The 17,023-nt window shown below is 40.2% G+C and overlaps 1 protein-coding gene across 3 annotated transcripts in view; it reads left to right on the top strand.

Moving 5' to 3' along the window:
• The window catches only part of RAD50 (RAD50 double strand break repair protein), a 103,708-nt gene that overhangs the window by 35,472 nt on the left and 51,213 nt on the right, over positions 1–17,023 (top strand). For all 3 annotated transcript variants that reach the window (XM_066344446.1, XM_066344445.1, XM_066344444.1), the window contains 3 exons: positions 13,828–13,956; positions 14,163–14,328; positions 16,430–16,623. In XM_066344446.1, coding sequence (XP_066200543.1) covers positions 13,828–13,956; positions 14,163–14,328; positions 16,430–16,623 — 489 coding nt within the window. The remainder of the gene's footprint in view (positions 1–13,827; positions 13,957–14,162; positions 14,329–16,429; positions 16,624–17,023) is intronic.

Here is a 17,023-nt window from a genome sequence, read left to right as displayed (position 1 = left end):
TACACCACTGGATTTTTACGAATTTCAACAAGGAAGAAATGCTACAGAAGCATGTAGAAATTTATTGAAAGTGTTTGGTGAAGGTACAGTTTCTGATAGGACATGCAGAAGATGGTTCGAAAAATTCGAAACAGGTGATTTTGACCTTTCTGATAAGCCACGTTCTGGGCAACCATCTTTGATCGATGACAATGTTGTTAAGACCATGTTGGAGCAAGAGCCTTTTCTGACAACATCGGAGATCGCAGAAAGGCTTAATTCAGCTCAGCAAACCATTTCGGACCATATTCGGAAGACAGGATTGGTGTGGAAATATTTAAGATGGGTGCCACATGAATTAAGTCAGAAGAATTTGGATGATCGAGTCGTCATATGCACATCTCTGCTTGCTCGGAACAAAATCGAGCCCTTCTTGAACCGGATGATAACTGGGGATGAAAAGTGGATTACCTACAAAAACATCATAAGGAAAAGGGCATATTGTGAACCCGGAAAACCTAGCCCTTTCACTTCTAAACCAAATTTGACTCTGAATAAGAGAATGTTGTGTATATGGTGGGACATTCAAGGACTGATACATTATGAGCTTTTAAAACCGAACGAGAAGCTCAATTCGGAGAAGTATTGTCAGCAACTGGATAATTTAAAGAAAGCAGTCCAAGAAAAGAGGCCGGCGATGTTCAATAGGAAGAACATCATACTGCATCATGATAATGCCAGGCCACATGCTGCTTTGGGGACTTGTCAAAAAATTGCAGAACTAGGCTGGGAAATTGTCGCATCCACCATATTCCCCGGACTTAGCACCCTCCGACTATCACTTGTTTTTGTCCTTACAAAATTTTTTGAAGGGCAAAAAATTCAAAAATGAAGAAGATATCAAACAAGCACTGGTTCAATTTTTTGCATCAGAAGATAAAACATTTTTCAAAAATGGGATATACAAATTGCCCTTACGCTGGCAAGAAATCATTACTAATAATGGCAATTATATTATTTAATAAAGTTTATTGACTGTAAGAAAATTTGTATTTTGTTTTATTCCAAAAACGGACAGAACTTCCCGGTAGACCGTGTACACACACACACACACACACACACACACACACACACACTTGAAAAAATTATAAGAGACTATATACTGTTATGGTTTAATGTGTTAAGTCTACATTAATGGTTAGTGTTAAAATTGCCCAAAGACCTTGGATTTGAGAGTAAACAAATTTGTTAATTATCAGTGTAATGACCCAACTGTACAATTTTATATTCCTCAGATTTTTTTTAACTGACCAAATTTTTTAGAGAATTTTTAATTTGCAGGATGTTCTTGGCATTGCATCATTTGTAATTGATGCATAACGTTGATATACAGTCATGTGCCACATGATGATATTTTGGTCAGCAATGGACCATTCATATGACAGTGGTCCCATAAGATTATAATGGAGCTAAAAATTTTCTATCACCTAGTGACTTTGTAGCCATCCTGATATCATAATATAGTGTGGTGCTCATGGTTTTGTGGTGATGCTGAGTAAACAAACCTGCACTGCCGGTTGCATAAAAGTCTAGCACATACAGTTATGCACAGTACATAACACTTGGGAATGAATGACTGTCTTACTGTTTTATGCATTTATTACACTGTATTTTTTTATCATTATTTTAGAGTATACTCTTTTTACTTATTAAAAAATTTTCTGTAAAACAGTATGCCTCGTTATACCAGCAGCAGCCTCATACATCTCTTATTTACCATGTCTCTCTTGATAGCATCATTTTCTCTTCTGCTTGATTTAAGGTCATGTTGTTTTGTCAGCGTGGGCCCTAAGTGTACAGAATCCACTGCTAATGTTGACAGTAAGAAGCTACATTAAGTATTTGACCTAGAAATGAAATTCAAAGTGATTAAAGACTACAAAGGTGGAAAATCAGTGATGGTTTTGCCTACCAGTCAGGCATGTTCCATTTCACCATACCTACAGTCTTAATAAAAACAAAGTGATGAAAAATATTAAATGATCTGATTCATTGAAGGTAGAGAGCGTAACAAAAATTCAAGAAGGGCCTATATCAGACATAGTCTGGATTGAAGACCAGACAAAGAAGTGCTGGATTGAAGACCAAATAAGTGTATCCCTCTCAGCACCATAACGTTCGCAGCCAAAGCAAAAAATTTATGATGTTGAAAGAAAAGGCTGGACCCCACGATGATGTTGAATTTACTGCTAGCTGTGGGCAGTTTACATTCAAGAATGTGAAAGTGAGTGGTGAGTCTGTGAGTGCTGATGTGAAAGCAGTTAAAGAATTTTTGGAAACTGTAGATAAGCCGATGGGGGAAGAAAATTACTTGCCAGAGCAAATATTCAGTATGGATAAAGCCACTCTATTCTGGAAATAGATGCCTGAAAGGACTTTTATCTATAAGGAGGCCAAGTCAATGCCAGGTTTCAAGGTTTTTAAGGATAGAATCATAGTCTTATTTGGAGGCATTGTTGCAGGCAGCAAATTGGAACCCTTTGTGATCTGGCACAGAGAGAACCCCAGGGCTTACAAGCATGTCAGGAAGCGCACACTGCCAGTGTACTACAAGAGTTATAAGAAGTCATGGATGCCCAAACTCCTCTTCCAAGATGCTTTCCTGAATTTCTGTGCCCGCTAAATGGAGAAGTAATATTAGGAGAATAACAGACCTATCAAAATACTACTTATTGCTTATAGTGCTCTCGGACATCCTCCTTTTGTTGGTGGTCTTCATCCCAATATAGAAGTTGTCTTTTCTCCTCAAAACACCACCAGTTTGATCCAACCTCTGGATTAACAAGTTATAGCAGCTTTTTTATATATATACAATTTTTTTATTTTTTTATTTTTTTTTGTGGCAGAGAGAGAGTCAGAGAGAGGGACAGACAGATAGGAAGGGAGAGAGATGAGAAACATCAATTCTTCATTGTGGTTCCTTAGTTGTCCATTGATTGATTTATCATATGTGCCTTGACTGCGGGCCTTTAGCAGACCAAGTGACCCCTTGCTCGAGCCAGCGACCTTGGGCTTAAGCTGATGAGCCCTGCTCAAACCCGATTCGCCCGCGCTCAAACTGACAACCTTGGGGTCTCGAACCTGGGTCCTCTGCGTCCCAGTCCGACGCTCTTTCCACTGCGCCACCACCTGGTCAGGCAAGTTATAGCAGCTTTTAAGGCCCTTTACATGAAGAGGATTTTTTCCCTATTCCTGCAACTTAGGAACACTCCGAGAAGACACTGATGCGGTTCTGGAAGGATTGCAGCATCTATGACTGCATCAGGAAAGTTGCTTGAGCTTGGGGTGGTTTCACCAGGGAGTGTATGGATGGCATCTGAAGAAGACACTTAAAAGGTTCATCCATGACTTCCAAGAATTTGCCAGGATAAGGAGGTTGCAAAAATCAACAAGACTGTGTTGAGGTGGCCAACAACTTTAACCTGGGTGTGGATAAGGATGACATGGAAGAGCTTTTAGAAGTGGTTCCTGAGGAATTGACTAACGAGGAGTTGTTAGAACTGGAACAGAAATGAGTAACAGGAAGAGGCCAAGAAAAGGAATCTGCAGGAGAAGAAAAAGAACCCCCAAGAAAATTCATAGTGCAGCCTTTAACAGAAGCTTTTGCAAATCTCAGCAAGCTCCTTAAAAAGTGTGATAACATGGACCCCAACCCTGAAAGGTTTTCATTAATAGAGAGGAATGTTCATGGTGCATTATCTGTTTACTAGCAAATCTCTGATGAGAAAAAGAAAAAACCAAGCAAACCACCATGGACATATGAAAAGAGTGAGTGACACCTACTTAAGAAAATCCTCAGGCAGCTCCTTGAGGAGGTATTCCAGAAGAAGGCATTGCTATCATAGGTGTGAACAGCTCCATGTGTGCTGAGGTGTAGAGATGGAAAACAGTGATATTGATGATCCTGACCCTCCGTAAGCCTAGGCTAATGTTTGTGTTTGATCTTAGGTTTGTTTGTTTTTTAATTTTCTGAAGCTGGAAACGGGGAGGCAGTCAGACAGACTCCCGCATGCGCCCGACCGGGATCCACCTGGCACGCCCACCAGGGGGCGATGCTCTGCCCCTCCGGGGTGTCGCTCAGTCATGACCAGAGCCACTCTAGCGCCTGGGGCAGAGGCCAAGGAGCCATCCCCAGCGCCCGGGCCATCTTTTTGCTCCAATGGAGCCTCGGCTGCGGGAGGGGAAGAGAGAGACAGAGAGGAAGGAGGGGGGGTGGAGAAGCAGATGGGCGCCTCTCCTGTGTGCCCTGGCCGGGAATCGAACCTGGGACTCCTGCATGCCAGGCCAATGCTCTACCACTGAGCCAACCGGCCAGGGCCTTAGGTTTTATTTTTAAAAAATGGCCCAGGCTCAGTGGATAGAGCTCCGGCTTAGCGTATGGATGTTTTGGATTCAATTTCCTGTCATGGCACACAAGAAAAGCGACCATCTGCTTTCCCCCTCCTCCTTATCCTTCTTTTGGTTCAAGCGTGGCCCTGGGCACTGAGGCACATCGGCCTCAGGCACTAAAAATAGTTCGGAACTCTAGCATCAGCCCCAGATAGGGTTGCCAGGTGGATCCCGATTGGGGTGCATGCGGGAGTCTGTCTCACTATCTTTGCTCCTCTCACTTTAAAAAGAAGGTTTAAAAAGTCAAAAATATTTTAAGAGTAGAAATAAGATTATAGATAGAAAAATATTATAGGATATAAAGAAAAAAATTTTTGTACAACTGTACAGTATATTTGTGTTTTAAGCTAAGTGTTATTACAGAAGAGTCAAAAAGTTAAAAAATTAAAGTTTACAAAGTAAAAACATTACACAGTAAGCTAAGGTTAACTTGAAGAAAGAAAAATATTTTTTATAAATTTAGTATAGCCTGAGTACAGTAGTCTTATGTAGTTTACATTAGTATATGAAGTATACAGTAATGTCATAGGCCTTCACATTTTCACCACCCATTCATTGACTCACCTAGAGTAAGTAGTCTGGCAAACTCCATTCATGGAAAGTGGGTATAAGTGGACCTATGTAATTCAAACCTGTGTTGTTCAAGAGTCTACTGTACCTCTTCAGTGTTTAGATGTGTTTAGATACACAAATACCATTATGGTACAATTGCCTACAGTATTTAGTACAGTAACATGCTGTACTATACAAACTCCTAGGAGCAATAGGCTATCTCCTAGAGCCTAGGTATGTAGTAGGTTATACCACCTAGATTTATGTAAGTGTACTCTATGATACTCTCACAATGACAGAATCACTTAATGCATATCTCAGAACATATCCCCCTTGTTAAGTGATGCATGACTCTGCTTGCAAATGAGTATAGCTTTGGCCCTGGCCAGTTGGCTCAGCGGTAGAGTGTCGGCCTGGCGTGCGGGGGACCCGGGTTCGATTCCCAGCCAGAGCACATAGGAGAAGCGCCCATTTGCTTCTCCACCCCCCCCCCTTCCTCTCTGTCTCTCTCTTCCCCTCCCGCAGCCAAGGCTCCATTGGAGCAAAGATGGCCCGGGCGCTGGGGATGGCTCCTTGGCCTCTGCCCCAGGCGCTAGAGTGGCTCTGGTCGTGGCAGAGCGATGCCCCGGAGGGGCAGAGCATCGCCCCCTGGTGGGCAGAGCGTCGCCCCTGGTGGGCGTGCTGGGTGGATCCCGGTCGGGCGCATGCGGGAGTCTGTCTGACTGTCTCTCCCCGTTTCCAGCTTCAGAAAAATACAAAAAAAAAAAAAAATGAGTATAGCTTTGTAAACTCTTTGGTTTGTTAAAAAAAAAAAAACCCACCTTATGCTAATCCCATTCTTTCGGTGTTTCTTGTGTGCAAGGGGATACTGTACTCGGAGCAGCAGGTACAATGAGGGTCTTCCCCTAAGGTATTCCTAGTCTAACTAAGGAAGAACATTCTTGAACATGGCTATTTTTGAGGTTTCAGATAGTTTTGTTTTTTTTTGAAAAGCCATTTACAAATTGTTGATTTGGTTTTTTAAAACTCACCTATAAATACTGGTATAGATCTTTGAACTGTAAACTAGAAAACTTTGGTTTTGTTTCTGTCTCAATGTCCATTGATATTATACTTGATTCTCTCTCTCTCTCTCTCTCTCTCTCTCTTTTTAAAGATTTTATTGATTTTACAGAGAAAGGAGGAGAGGTGAAATTAGAAGTAGTTGCTTCAGCCTGACCAGGTGGTGGCGCAGTGGATAGAGCGTCGGACTGGGATGCTGAGGACCCAGGTTCGAGACCCCGAGGTCGCCAGCTTGAGCACGGGCTCATCTGGTTTGAGCAAAAAAAAACCCTCACCAGCTTGGACCCAAGGGTGCTGGCTCAAGCAAGGGGTTACTCGGTCTGCTAAAGGCCCATGGTCAAGGCACATATGAGAAAGCAATCAATGAACAACTAAGGTGTTGCAGTGCGCAACAAAACACTAATGATTGATGCTTCTCATCTCTCCGTTCCTGTCTGTCCCTGTCTATCTCTCTGACTTTCTCTCTGTCTCTGTAAATAAATAAATAAATAAAAATAAATTTAAAGAAAAAGTAGTTGCTTCACTGTAGCTGTTCATTGGTTGCTTATTTTATGTTTCTTGACTGGGCAAGCCTAGGGTTTTGAACCGGCAACCTCAGAGCTCCAGGGTGGTGCTCTATCCATCACTGCGTCACTACAGGCCAGGCAATTCCCATTGATATTAATGCATTATTTAGTAAATACTTAGATTGTTCTGTGCTTAGCACTATGCCAGGTGCTCTTGGGAATGAGGAAGCCAAGACTTGGGCCTTGCTTTTAAAGAATTTAAAATCTAGTTGGAAAAACAAGAAAACTCAAAAGAAGTAAATTGAAGGCTACATCAATGATATAGTTTGGAACATAGGTTCTCTAGAAGCTAAAAGATAGCGACTGTGCCTGACCAGGCGGTGATAGAGCATTGGACTGGGATGCTGAAGACCCAGGTTCGAGACCCAGAGGTCACCAGCTTGAGCGCGGGCTCATCTGGTTTGAGCAAAGCTCACCAGCATGGACCCAAGGTTGCTGGCTCGAGCAAGGGGTTACTCAGTTGCTGTAGCCCCACAGTCAAGGCACATATAAGAAAGCAATCAATGAACAACTAAGGTGTCACAACGAAAAACTGATGATTAACGCTTCTCATCTCTCTCCGTTCCTGTGTCTGACTCTCTCTCTGTCTCTGTAAAAAAAAAAAAAAAAAAATAGTGACTGCAACATAAATGAGAAAAACATAAATTGGACTTCATCAAAATAAGAAAAAGTTCTGTTTTGCAAACTATACCATCAAGAAAGCAAAAAGACAACCCACAAAATGGGAGGAAATATTTGCAAGTCATGTATCTGATAAGGGACTTGTATCTGGACCATGAAAATAACAGGTATAACTCAAAAACAAAAATTGAATAACAATTTGACAGTGGACAAAATATCTGAGTAGTTCTCCAGGGTAGATATATATGTGTCCTATGAGCATGTGAAAAAATACTTGACATTCATCAGGAAAATGCAAATCAAAGCCACAATGAGATGCCACTTCATACCCACTAGAATGAGTATAAATTAAAAAAAAATGTGTGGGTGAGGATGTGGAAAGATTGGAGCCCTCATACATGCCAATGGGAATGTAAAATGGTGCAGCTACTTTGGAAAATAGTTCAGCAAGTTCCTCAAGATGTTAGGCATAGAGGTACCATATGATCTAGCAATTTTACTCTGAAGTATCTTATACCCACAAGAAATTAAAACATACATCTGCACAAAAACTTGTATTGGAATGTTTGTAGCAGCATTATTCATAATGGCCCAAAATGAAAATATCTCATGTCTATTAATAACTGATCGATAAAATGTGGAATATCCATATATTGGGTTATTATTTAGCCATAAAAAGGAATGAATTTCTGAATATGCAAAACCTCAAAAACATGCTAAGTGAAAGAAGTGAATAATCAAAGACCACATATGATATGATTCCATTTATTTGAAATATCCAGAATTGGCAAGTCAATAAAAACAGATAACAGCTTAGTGATTGCCTAGGGTAGGGTATAGAAGAATGAATAGTGACTTCTAGTGTGAGAGCATTTCTGTTTAGAAACTGAAAATGTCTTAAAATTACATTATGGTGATGGTTGTACAACTTTGTGAATACACTGAAAAGCATTGAACTGCCCACTTTAAAAAGGATGAATTGTGTGGTGTGTGAGTTATATCTCAATGGCGCTTTAAAAAAAAAATGATGGCCTTGAATAGAAATCTGTCATAGGGCCTTCAGGGAGGAAGCATGGCTGAGCTGGGCCTTAAAGAAGGGGGGGAGGGTAGTCTGACCCGGCGGTGGCACAGTAGATAGAGCGTCGGGCTGGGACGCGGAGGACCCAGATTCGAGACCCCAAGGTCGCCAGCTTGAGCTCAGGCTCATCGGGTTTGAGCAAGGCTCACCAGCTTGAGCCTAAGGTCGGTGGCTGGAGCAAGGGGTCACTGGTCTGCTGTAGCCTCTAGGTCAAGGCACATATGACAAATCAATCAATGAACAACTAAGGAACCGCAATGAAGAATTGATGCTTCTCATCTCTATCCCTTCCTGTCTGTCCCTATCTGCCCCTCTCTCTGACTCTCTCTGTCTCTGCCACAAAAAAAAAAAAAAAAAAAAGGAAAATAAATCAAGAGATTGGTCGACATATTATGTTTGTATTTATTTTGTGTTTTTCTTTAAAGGTAATATATGCTCATAATGAAAAACTTATAGAAGAATATTAATTGAAATAAGAGATGTTCTTCCCACTCTTTGACTTCCCAGATCCATCTAACCAATAGCTTTTTTTTGCATGTAATACATGTGTGCATTCACATGTATATATGTACTTATATATATTTACACACATAAAGCTTATCAAGACAGGATTGTGTGAGGTAGAGCTTGGACTAAGTAAATCAGTATAAAGGGAGTGAGAGAATTGTGGTCAGATTATAAAGAACTTATGGGTTTAGAATTTAGTTCAGTAGATAAAAGAATGAAAAAGTATGCTGTATCTCAGGGTGAGTTGTCTTAATAGCTATGTGTAGGCACTGTAATAATTACCAAGAGATTGGAACATACTTTGTTTTCTTCAGGAGTAGCCTGGTTGGAAAGATGACAAGCACACTAAGTCAGAAAAAGAGACAACGCTGTAAGAGCTCTGAGGTGGCTAGGGAGGATTTTATGGGACTGAATTTGGTGTATGATTTTTAAAACCATGAATGGGTAGGTAATTAGAGACATAGGGACAGTGAAATGCAAGCTGTCTTTGAATACTGTCAAGGAAATTCATGTACAGTAGTTGAAGTGGAGCATTTGTATGTCAAAATAGGGCTCTGATAATACCTGCTATTGATTAAGTGGTGCCGAAATTCTAAGGCTGTGAGCAGACATCAAGGAGTTAGTAAATTTGTTTAATTTGACTAGTTCTCCAAAGGTTTAATCTTATTCTCTGTACCCTCGGAGCCTAGTTCAGTGCCTGGCATGTTGCAGATAGGTCAGTAAATATTAAATGGATAATTTCCAAAGTTCTTTTTTTTAGCTCTGATACATGAGGATTCTCTTCATAGAACTCAACATAAAGTTTGGGTCAAATTACCTTCCCAGCAGCTATCTAGGGCAAGCTTCATTTCACTACTGCACTATAACTTGTGCTTTGCCATTTTTATAGACTCCCTCCATCTGCAGGAACTCTCTCATAAACTATTTTTATACCACTCCATCTTATCCTGACTTTGGCCCATGTAGCCCTCTTTTCATTTCTTGTCTTCAATGCAGACTGCTTGAGAAATATGTTTCCGCCTGACCAGACAGTGGCGCAGTGGATAGAGTGTCAGACTGGGATGCGGAGAAATATGTTTCCAAGTTCAAAAACACCCTCTAGCCCTCTTATTTATTTTTTCACACACAAGTTCATGGTCATTATGTACGTAATAGCCAAACTGTCCCGTTCATTGGTCTCATTTTACACTAATGCCTATGGTTTAAACACTCTGCACTTTAATTTTTGTTATATACCAATTTGTCTTAGCTCCTTTTATTATGTTGTGTGCTCTGGGGATAGAGTCAAAACACAAGTGTCAAAAAATGAATCCACAGCCTGACCCGGCGATTGCGCAGTGGTTAGAGCATTGGGCTAGGATGCAGAGGACCCAGATTCAAAACCCTGAGGTCACAGGCTTAAGCACTGAGATCACAGGCTTAAGTGCAGGCTCATCCGGCTTGAGCGTGGGCTCACCAGCTTGAGTATGGGGTTGTTGGCTTGAGCGTGGGGTCATAGACATGACCTCATGGTTGCTGGCTTGAGCCCAAAGGTCGCTGGCTTGAAGCCCAAGGTCGCTGGCTTGAGCCCAAGGTCACTGGCTTGAGCAAGGGTTTACTCGGTCTGCTGTAGCCCCCTGGTCAAGGCACATATGAGAAAGCAATCAATGAACAACTAAGGAGCTGCAACGAAGAATTGATGCTTCTTATCTCTCTTCCTTCCTGTCTGTCTGTCCCTCTGTCTCTGTGTCACACACACACAAAAAAGAATCCACAGGATCTGGTGACTGGCTGGATTTTAAAAATGAAGCAGTTAGAGATGTCACAAAAGATCCAAGCCCAGATCATGTTAATGCCACCAAGAGACAGTGAAAACACTGATAGAGAGAAGCCAAACAGTTTCTGAGAAGTAGAGTACCATAGCTGAGGTGTTAATACACACATACTTTGGAGATAGTGCAGGTTTGGTTCCAGACCACCACATTAAAGCAATTTGTAATTTTTTTGCTGGTGGAGAATCTTTCAATTCTGCGAAGCACAATAAAACAAGGTCTGCCTATAGTCAGTACTTTGAAGGATCAACCTATTCTCTTTGTTAGACTGTTCAAAAGGTATTTTCTGAACACAGAATTTTTTTCATAAGTGACGTCTATGGTCCCATTCATTTAGGGCCAGCTGTATGTCAGTCATTGCTATTAATGTAAGCTCCACATTAATCCTATCAGGCTTGTAGGCAAGAAAACTAAGTAACAGGTTCACATTGGAAGGAAGGAGTAAAGCCAGGATTTTAGTCCAGGCCTGCTGATTTCTAAGCCCATAATTATTACTTTTTTTTAAGTGAGAGGAAGGGAGATAGCGAGACAGACTCTCACATGGCCATGATGGTGATCCACCAGGCAGCCTTTATCTGGGACCAATGCTCAAATCACCCAAGACTCTCTCAGCGCCTGAGGCTGATGCTCAAACCAAGCTATCCTCAGCACCAGGGGCGACGGTCGAGCCAGTCAAGCCACTGGCTGTGAAAGGGGAAGAGAGAGAGAGTAAAGGGGGTGGGGGAGAAGCAGATGGTCTCTTCTCCTGTGTACCCTGACTGAGAATCAAACCCAGGATATCCATACACTGGGCCATTGAGGCACTGGCCAGTGCCAAGCCCATACTTTTTAAAGTCAGATTTATTGAAGTATAATTTACATATTAGTACATTCTACCCTTTTAAAAGTGTATAGGTCAATCAGTTTAGGAAAATGCATGTGGTATCATAGTCACCACTATAATCAAGATACAGAGCATTTCCATTTCCCCCAAAAGTTCTTTCAAGTCTTTTTGTAGTCAGTCCCCTCCCTCCACTCCCAGGCCTTGGTAACCACTGATTTGTTTTCTGTCATAGTTTTGTCTTTTCCAGAACGTCACATAAATGGAATCATATTTGGCTTCTTAGCATGTTGCTTTTTACTTAATCTCTGTTATTGCACATATGGGTAATCATTTCCTTTTATTGCTGAGGGTATTCCACTGTATGGATATAGTACAGTATGTTCTTCTGTTCCCTGGTTGATGGACATTAGGTTGCTTCTAGCTCTTAGCTATTACCAGTGCGACTGTTTTAAATTTTTGTGTACAGATCTTTGTTTAAAGTATGTTTCTTGGGTGACTTCCTAGGAGTGGGGTTACTAGGTTATATGGTAAGTGTATGTTTAACCTTATGAGCTGCCACTTTTTCAAAATGGCTGTGCCACTTCATGGTCCTACCAATAACGTTTAAGATTGGAGTTGCTTTACATCCTTGTCAGCCCTTGATATTATTAGTCTTTTTTTTATTGTGGTTTTAATTTTCAATTTCCTAATATCTGTGGATATTGAACATCCTTTTTATGTGTTTATTTGCCATCTGAATATTGTCTTTAGTAAAGTGTCTTCATTTTTTTTGCCAATTTTTTTATTTTTTGTCTTCCTATGAACTGAATATTGAGTTCTTCATATATTGATACAAGTCCTTAGCAGATTTGTATTTGGCAAATATTTTATTAACTGCTTTTCACAGGGAAAGAGTTTTTAGTTTTGATGAAGTTCAGTGTATCATCTTTTTCTTTTATAGTTTATACTTTTTGTTTTCTATCTAGGCAATCTTTGACTCAAGATCACAAAGATTTTCTTCTGTGTTTTCTTGAAGTTTTATACTGTAGTTTAAGTTCTTACACTTAAATATATGCTCCATTTAAAGTTAATTTTTAAATATGGTACAAAATAGGGTTGAGGTTTACATTTTGCATACATATGTCCAGTTTTAGCACACAGACCCTGCAATCATATCCATGATACGACCCTGCCTTCCAGGAAAAGTTGGTAGCTTTATACAAATGTGTTGAATCTGCTACTGAGCACATGTAGTCACATAAAGATGAAAGAGAATTATAGCAGCACCTAGTACAATGTCTGCAATTTGGTGGGCATTCAGTCAATGATAGCTATAACTGTAATCATAAAATTACTTTTTAATAATCTTATTTTATTCAACTAACATACTGAATACCCATTACATGTCCTGGTGTTGTATTAGGGAACATTAATATACAAATCACAAAATAATGATATTAATATAATTTTTTTAAATGACATTAAAGTTGGGAATGCATTTTGGTGCAGCTTTGAAAGCTTCCAGTTAATAACTAAGCACTCTAGTAATGTGTTGGTTTAAATATTAGGTTCTACGATGTCTTGGAAGAGGAATCAGTCAGCCTTGGAAATGTAGTGGCCACAGTATACCACTATCCCCAGCATCACCCAGGGAGAGACTAATCTGAGCCAGGTCACACATACTCCTAGGGGATGAAGCAGCCAGCTCTCCCAGGAAGCAGGCCACTGAGATCATTTATCACATTTCACTTGTTCAAAGTCTTCTGTGCTTGAGCAAACTTTGAATTAAAATATTGTCTTCCATGTAAATTTGCCTACACACTCAGAACACATGGATGACTCACCATGAGTCTCTAGCCCACTCAGTTGTTACTTATTTTTTTAATTGAGAGGAGGGGAGATAGACTCCTGCATCTGCCCTGACTGGGATCTAGAGGGAGGGAAGAGAAGCAAATAATCACTTCTCGTGTGCCGTGACTGGGGATCAAACCTGGGACGTCTGTATGCTGGGCTGATGCTCTATCCACTAAGCCAATAGGCCAGGGCCTAATTTTTAAAATAAATTAAATAGCTAGCCTTTTGAAGATTAAATTCTTAAAATGTGATACTTCACATATTGTGACTCTAAATACCCAACTAATAAGTGACTTGTGGGAGGTGTTGAAGACAGGGCATGGGCTTTGGAGTTAGATTTGGAATTTAGTCCTGCTCTTCTCTGAGGAGTTGGGCAGGTGACTTCAGGTCTCTGTTTCTCTATACCCCCTTTATGGTGTTATTAGCATTAAATGAGATCACTTTTACTAAGTGCCTGGCCCCAGCACATCTTATTACAATACTTGTCATTCATATATAGTGTGAACTATAGAGGATTTTATTTATGTAGAGTGTCTTTATTTTCAGAATCATCTAAGAGAAATTGAACAAAATCTCTCTAAAGTAATGAAACTTGACAATGAAATTAAAGCCTTGGAAAGCCGAAAGAAGCAAATGGAGAAAGATAATAGTGAACTGGAACAGAAAATGGAAAAGGTTTGTGGTGGTAGAATTTATTCTATTTCAAAATTCTGAGATTATTGTAGTAAACCTCATTTTGAAAGAAACCCACATTGTGTTGTCTGTCTTCCATGTATATGTAAATGGAAGGATATTGAATAAACTTTGGTGCATATTTTGTACCTCAGAATGATATCTTCTTATACTTAATCATTAAAGCTTTTTATTTTGGTTCTGCATAGGTTTTTCAAGGGACTGATGAGCAACTAAATGATTTATATCATAATCACCAGAGAACAGTAAGGGAGAAAGAAAGGAGATTGGTAGACTGTCAGCGTGAACTAGAAAAATTAAATAAAGAATCTAGGCTTCTCAATCAAGAAAAATCAGAGCTACTTGTTGAACAAGGTAGGACAAAGTGTTTACTTGGTCTTTCTTATTGTAATGTTATGCTTTTTCTGTGTGCATGATGAATCTCCACGAAATTATGCTAAGTGGAAAAAGCAGTTACAAAATATTATATACAGCGTATTCCATTTATGTAACATTTTTGAAATGCCAAAATTTTAGAAATGGAAGACAGGTTAGTGGTTGCTAGGTTTGCTGAGTAGGAGGAGGGGCAGGAAAAAGGTTAGTGTGGTTATGGTTATGGTTATAAAAGCAGCCAGAGGGCCTGGCCTGTGATGGCACAGTGGATAGAGCATAGACCTGGAACTCTGTGGTCACTGTTTGGAAACCCTAGGCTTGCCCGGTCAAGGCTCATACCACAAGCAAGCAATGAACAACTAAAGTGAAGCAACTTTGAGCTGATATTTCTCACTCCCCCTACTCTTCTCTGTAAAATCAATAAATAAAGTATTTTAAAAAATAAAGCAACAAGAGGGATTCTTTTGGTATTGGAACTGTTCGGTATCTTGACTGTTGTAGTAGATACATGAGCCAATGCAAATAATTATATAAAACTAAAATACACACAAATGGGTACAAGTAAAACTGGGGAAATCTGAGTAAGATTGATGGCTTATATCAGTGTCTGTATCTGGTTGTCATTATACTACACATGTCCTCGAATAACTGTTTTGTTATAATGTTTTTGAGATGTATAGGAACCTAACTTTTGTCTATATCAAGTAGTCTGTGGTAAATTTTGTTTCATTATATGTCATTTCACTTAAAGTTGCAGAATCCTTCCACTACTTAAAGTAGGGCTTACTTGATAGTTTTTCAAAATGTTACTTAAAACAATATAATTCTGACATTGGGTGTGCATTTTTCCATACCAAGCAATTCTCCAATTCTTGGCAACTGGATGTCCTATAATTTAATTCAGTTCTGATACTGTCTGGAATTAGCACAGACCCCACAGATTAAGGGCTCAGTCCCATGAGACTGCTTCCCACTTCCAATGCCAGTTGCAAGGTTAAGGTTCAGGTTGTCTGTCACCTGTATTTCTGACCAACTGGCTATAAGTCGGACGTTTCCACAATCCCTTCCTTAGGTTCAGTAATTTGCAATAACAGCTCACAGAACTCAGGGAAACACTCTTACCAGTTTATTATAAAGAGTAACAGTCAAATGGAAGAGATGCATAGAGCAAGGTATGGGGAAAGGCCATGGCACTCTCCCAGCACCTCAATGTGTTTACCGACCTGGAAATTCTGAGCCCCATTGTTTAGGGGTTTTGTGGAAGTTCCATTATGTAAACATGATTGAACTGAATTTTAGCTTCTTCCCTGAGTTGGGGAGGAGGTACTGAAAATTCCTACTCTCTAATCATATATTTGGTTCCTCTGATGACCAGCTGCCATCCTCCAGGAGTTACCTCATCAGAACAAACTCAGGTGTGGTTGACAGGGACTTATAATGAATAACAAAAGATACTCCCCTCACCTGACCAGGCAGTGGCACAATGGCTAGAACGTCGGACTGGGGTGCTGTGGATCCTGGTTTGAAACCCTGAGGTCGCTGGCTTGAACATGGGCTCATCTGGTTTGAGCAAGGCTTACCAGCTTGAGCCCAAGGTCGCTGGCTTGAGCAAGGAGTCACTCGGTCTGCTGTAGTTCCCCCCCCCCCCCCCCGTCAAGGCACATATGAGAAAGCAATCAATGAACAACAAAGGTGCTGCAACGAAGAATTGATGCTTCTCATCTCTCTCCCTTCCTGTCTGTCTGTCCCTATCTGTTCCTCTCTCTGTCTCTGTCACACAAAAAAAGAAAAAAACCAACTGAACAAAGGAATAAATACTGGTACATTTAAAAAAAGAAAGAAAGAAAAAGATAGTCCCCTCACCTCTATCAGTCAGAAATTCTGAGGGTTTTAGGAACTCTGTGCCAGGAACCAGGGACAAAGACCAAATATGTATTTCTTATTATAATATCACAGTTACCATTTGGAGAAACTGGACAAAGAAGGTAAGAGATTTTGCTGTTTTATTTTTTACATCTGCGTGTGAACATACAGTTATCTCAATTTTTAAAAAATAAGCTGAAAAAAATATGGTTTTTTAAAGGTCGTCTACAGCTACAAGCAGATCGCCATCAAGAAGATATCCGAGCTAGAGACTCCTTAATTCAGTCTTTGGCAACACAGTTAGAATTGGATGGCTTTGAGCGTGGACCGTTCAGTGAAAGACAGATTAAAAATTTTCACAAACTTGTGAAAGAGAGACTAGAAAAGGAAGCAGAAACTGCCAGCCAATTGATGGTAAATATTGTTACTTACTTTTGTTTGTGTCAGATTCTCTAATTCAATTGTTTTAATTTTTGGATAGACCTTATTTTGTCATATTTTTGTATTAGTGTTAGGATAGAATCTGCTACAAGGTAGAAGAAACCTTTATGAAAGCAAATTTTTTAACGTGTATAAGGCTAAAAATATAAAGAAAATGCAGAACATTTTTTATTTTTTATTTGATTTTAAGTAAAAAAATTTATTTATTTTTTTAGTGAGAAGAGGGAAGGCAGAGAGGCAGACTCCTGCATGTACCCCCCAGGATCCACCCAGCAAGCCCTCTAGGGGGCAATACTCTGCCCATCTGGGGCTGTTGTTCTATTGCTTAGCTATCGAGCCAATTTTTTTAGCACCTGAGGCAGAGGCCAGGAGC

Source organism: Saccopteryx leptura, chromosome 6 (genome assembly GCF_036850995.1).
Source record: "Saccopteryx leptura isolate mSacLep1 chromosome 6, mSacLep1_pri_phased_curated, whole genome shotgun sequence".
NCBI lineage: Eukaryota > Metazoa > Chordata > Mammalia > Chiroptera > Emballonuridae > Saccopteryx > Saccopteryx leptura.
The sequence above is the reverse complement of the archived record's forward strand: the minus strand, read 5'-3'. Positions and strand labels throughout refer to the sequence as shown.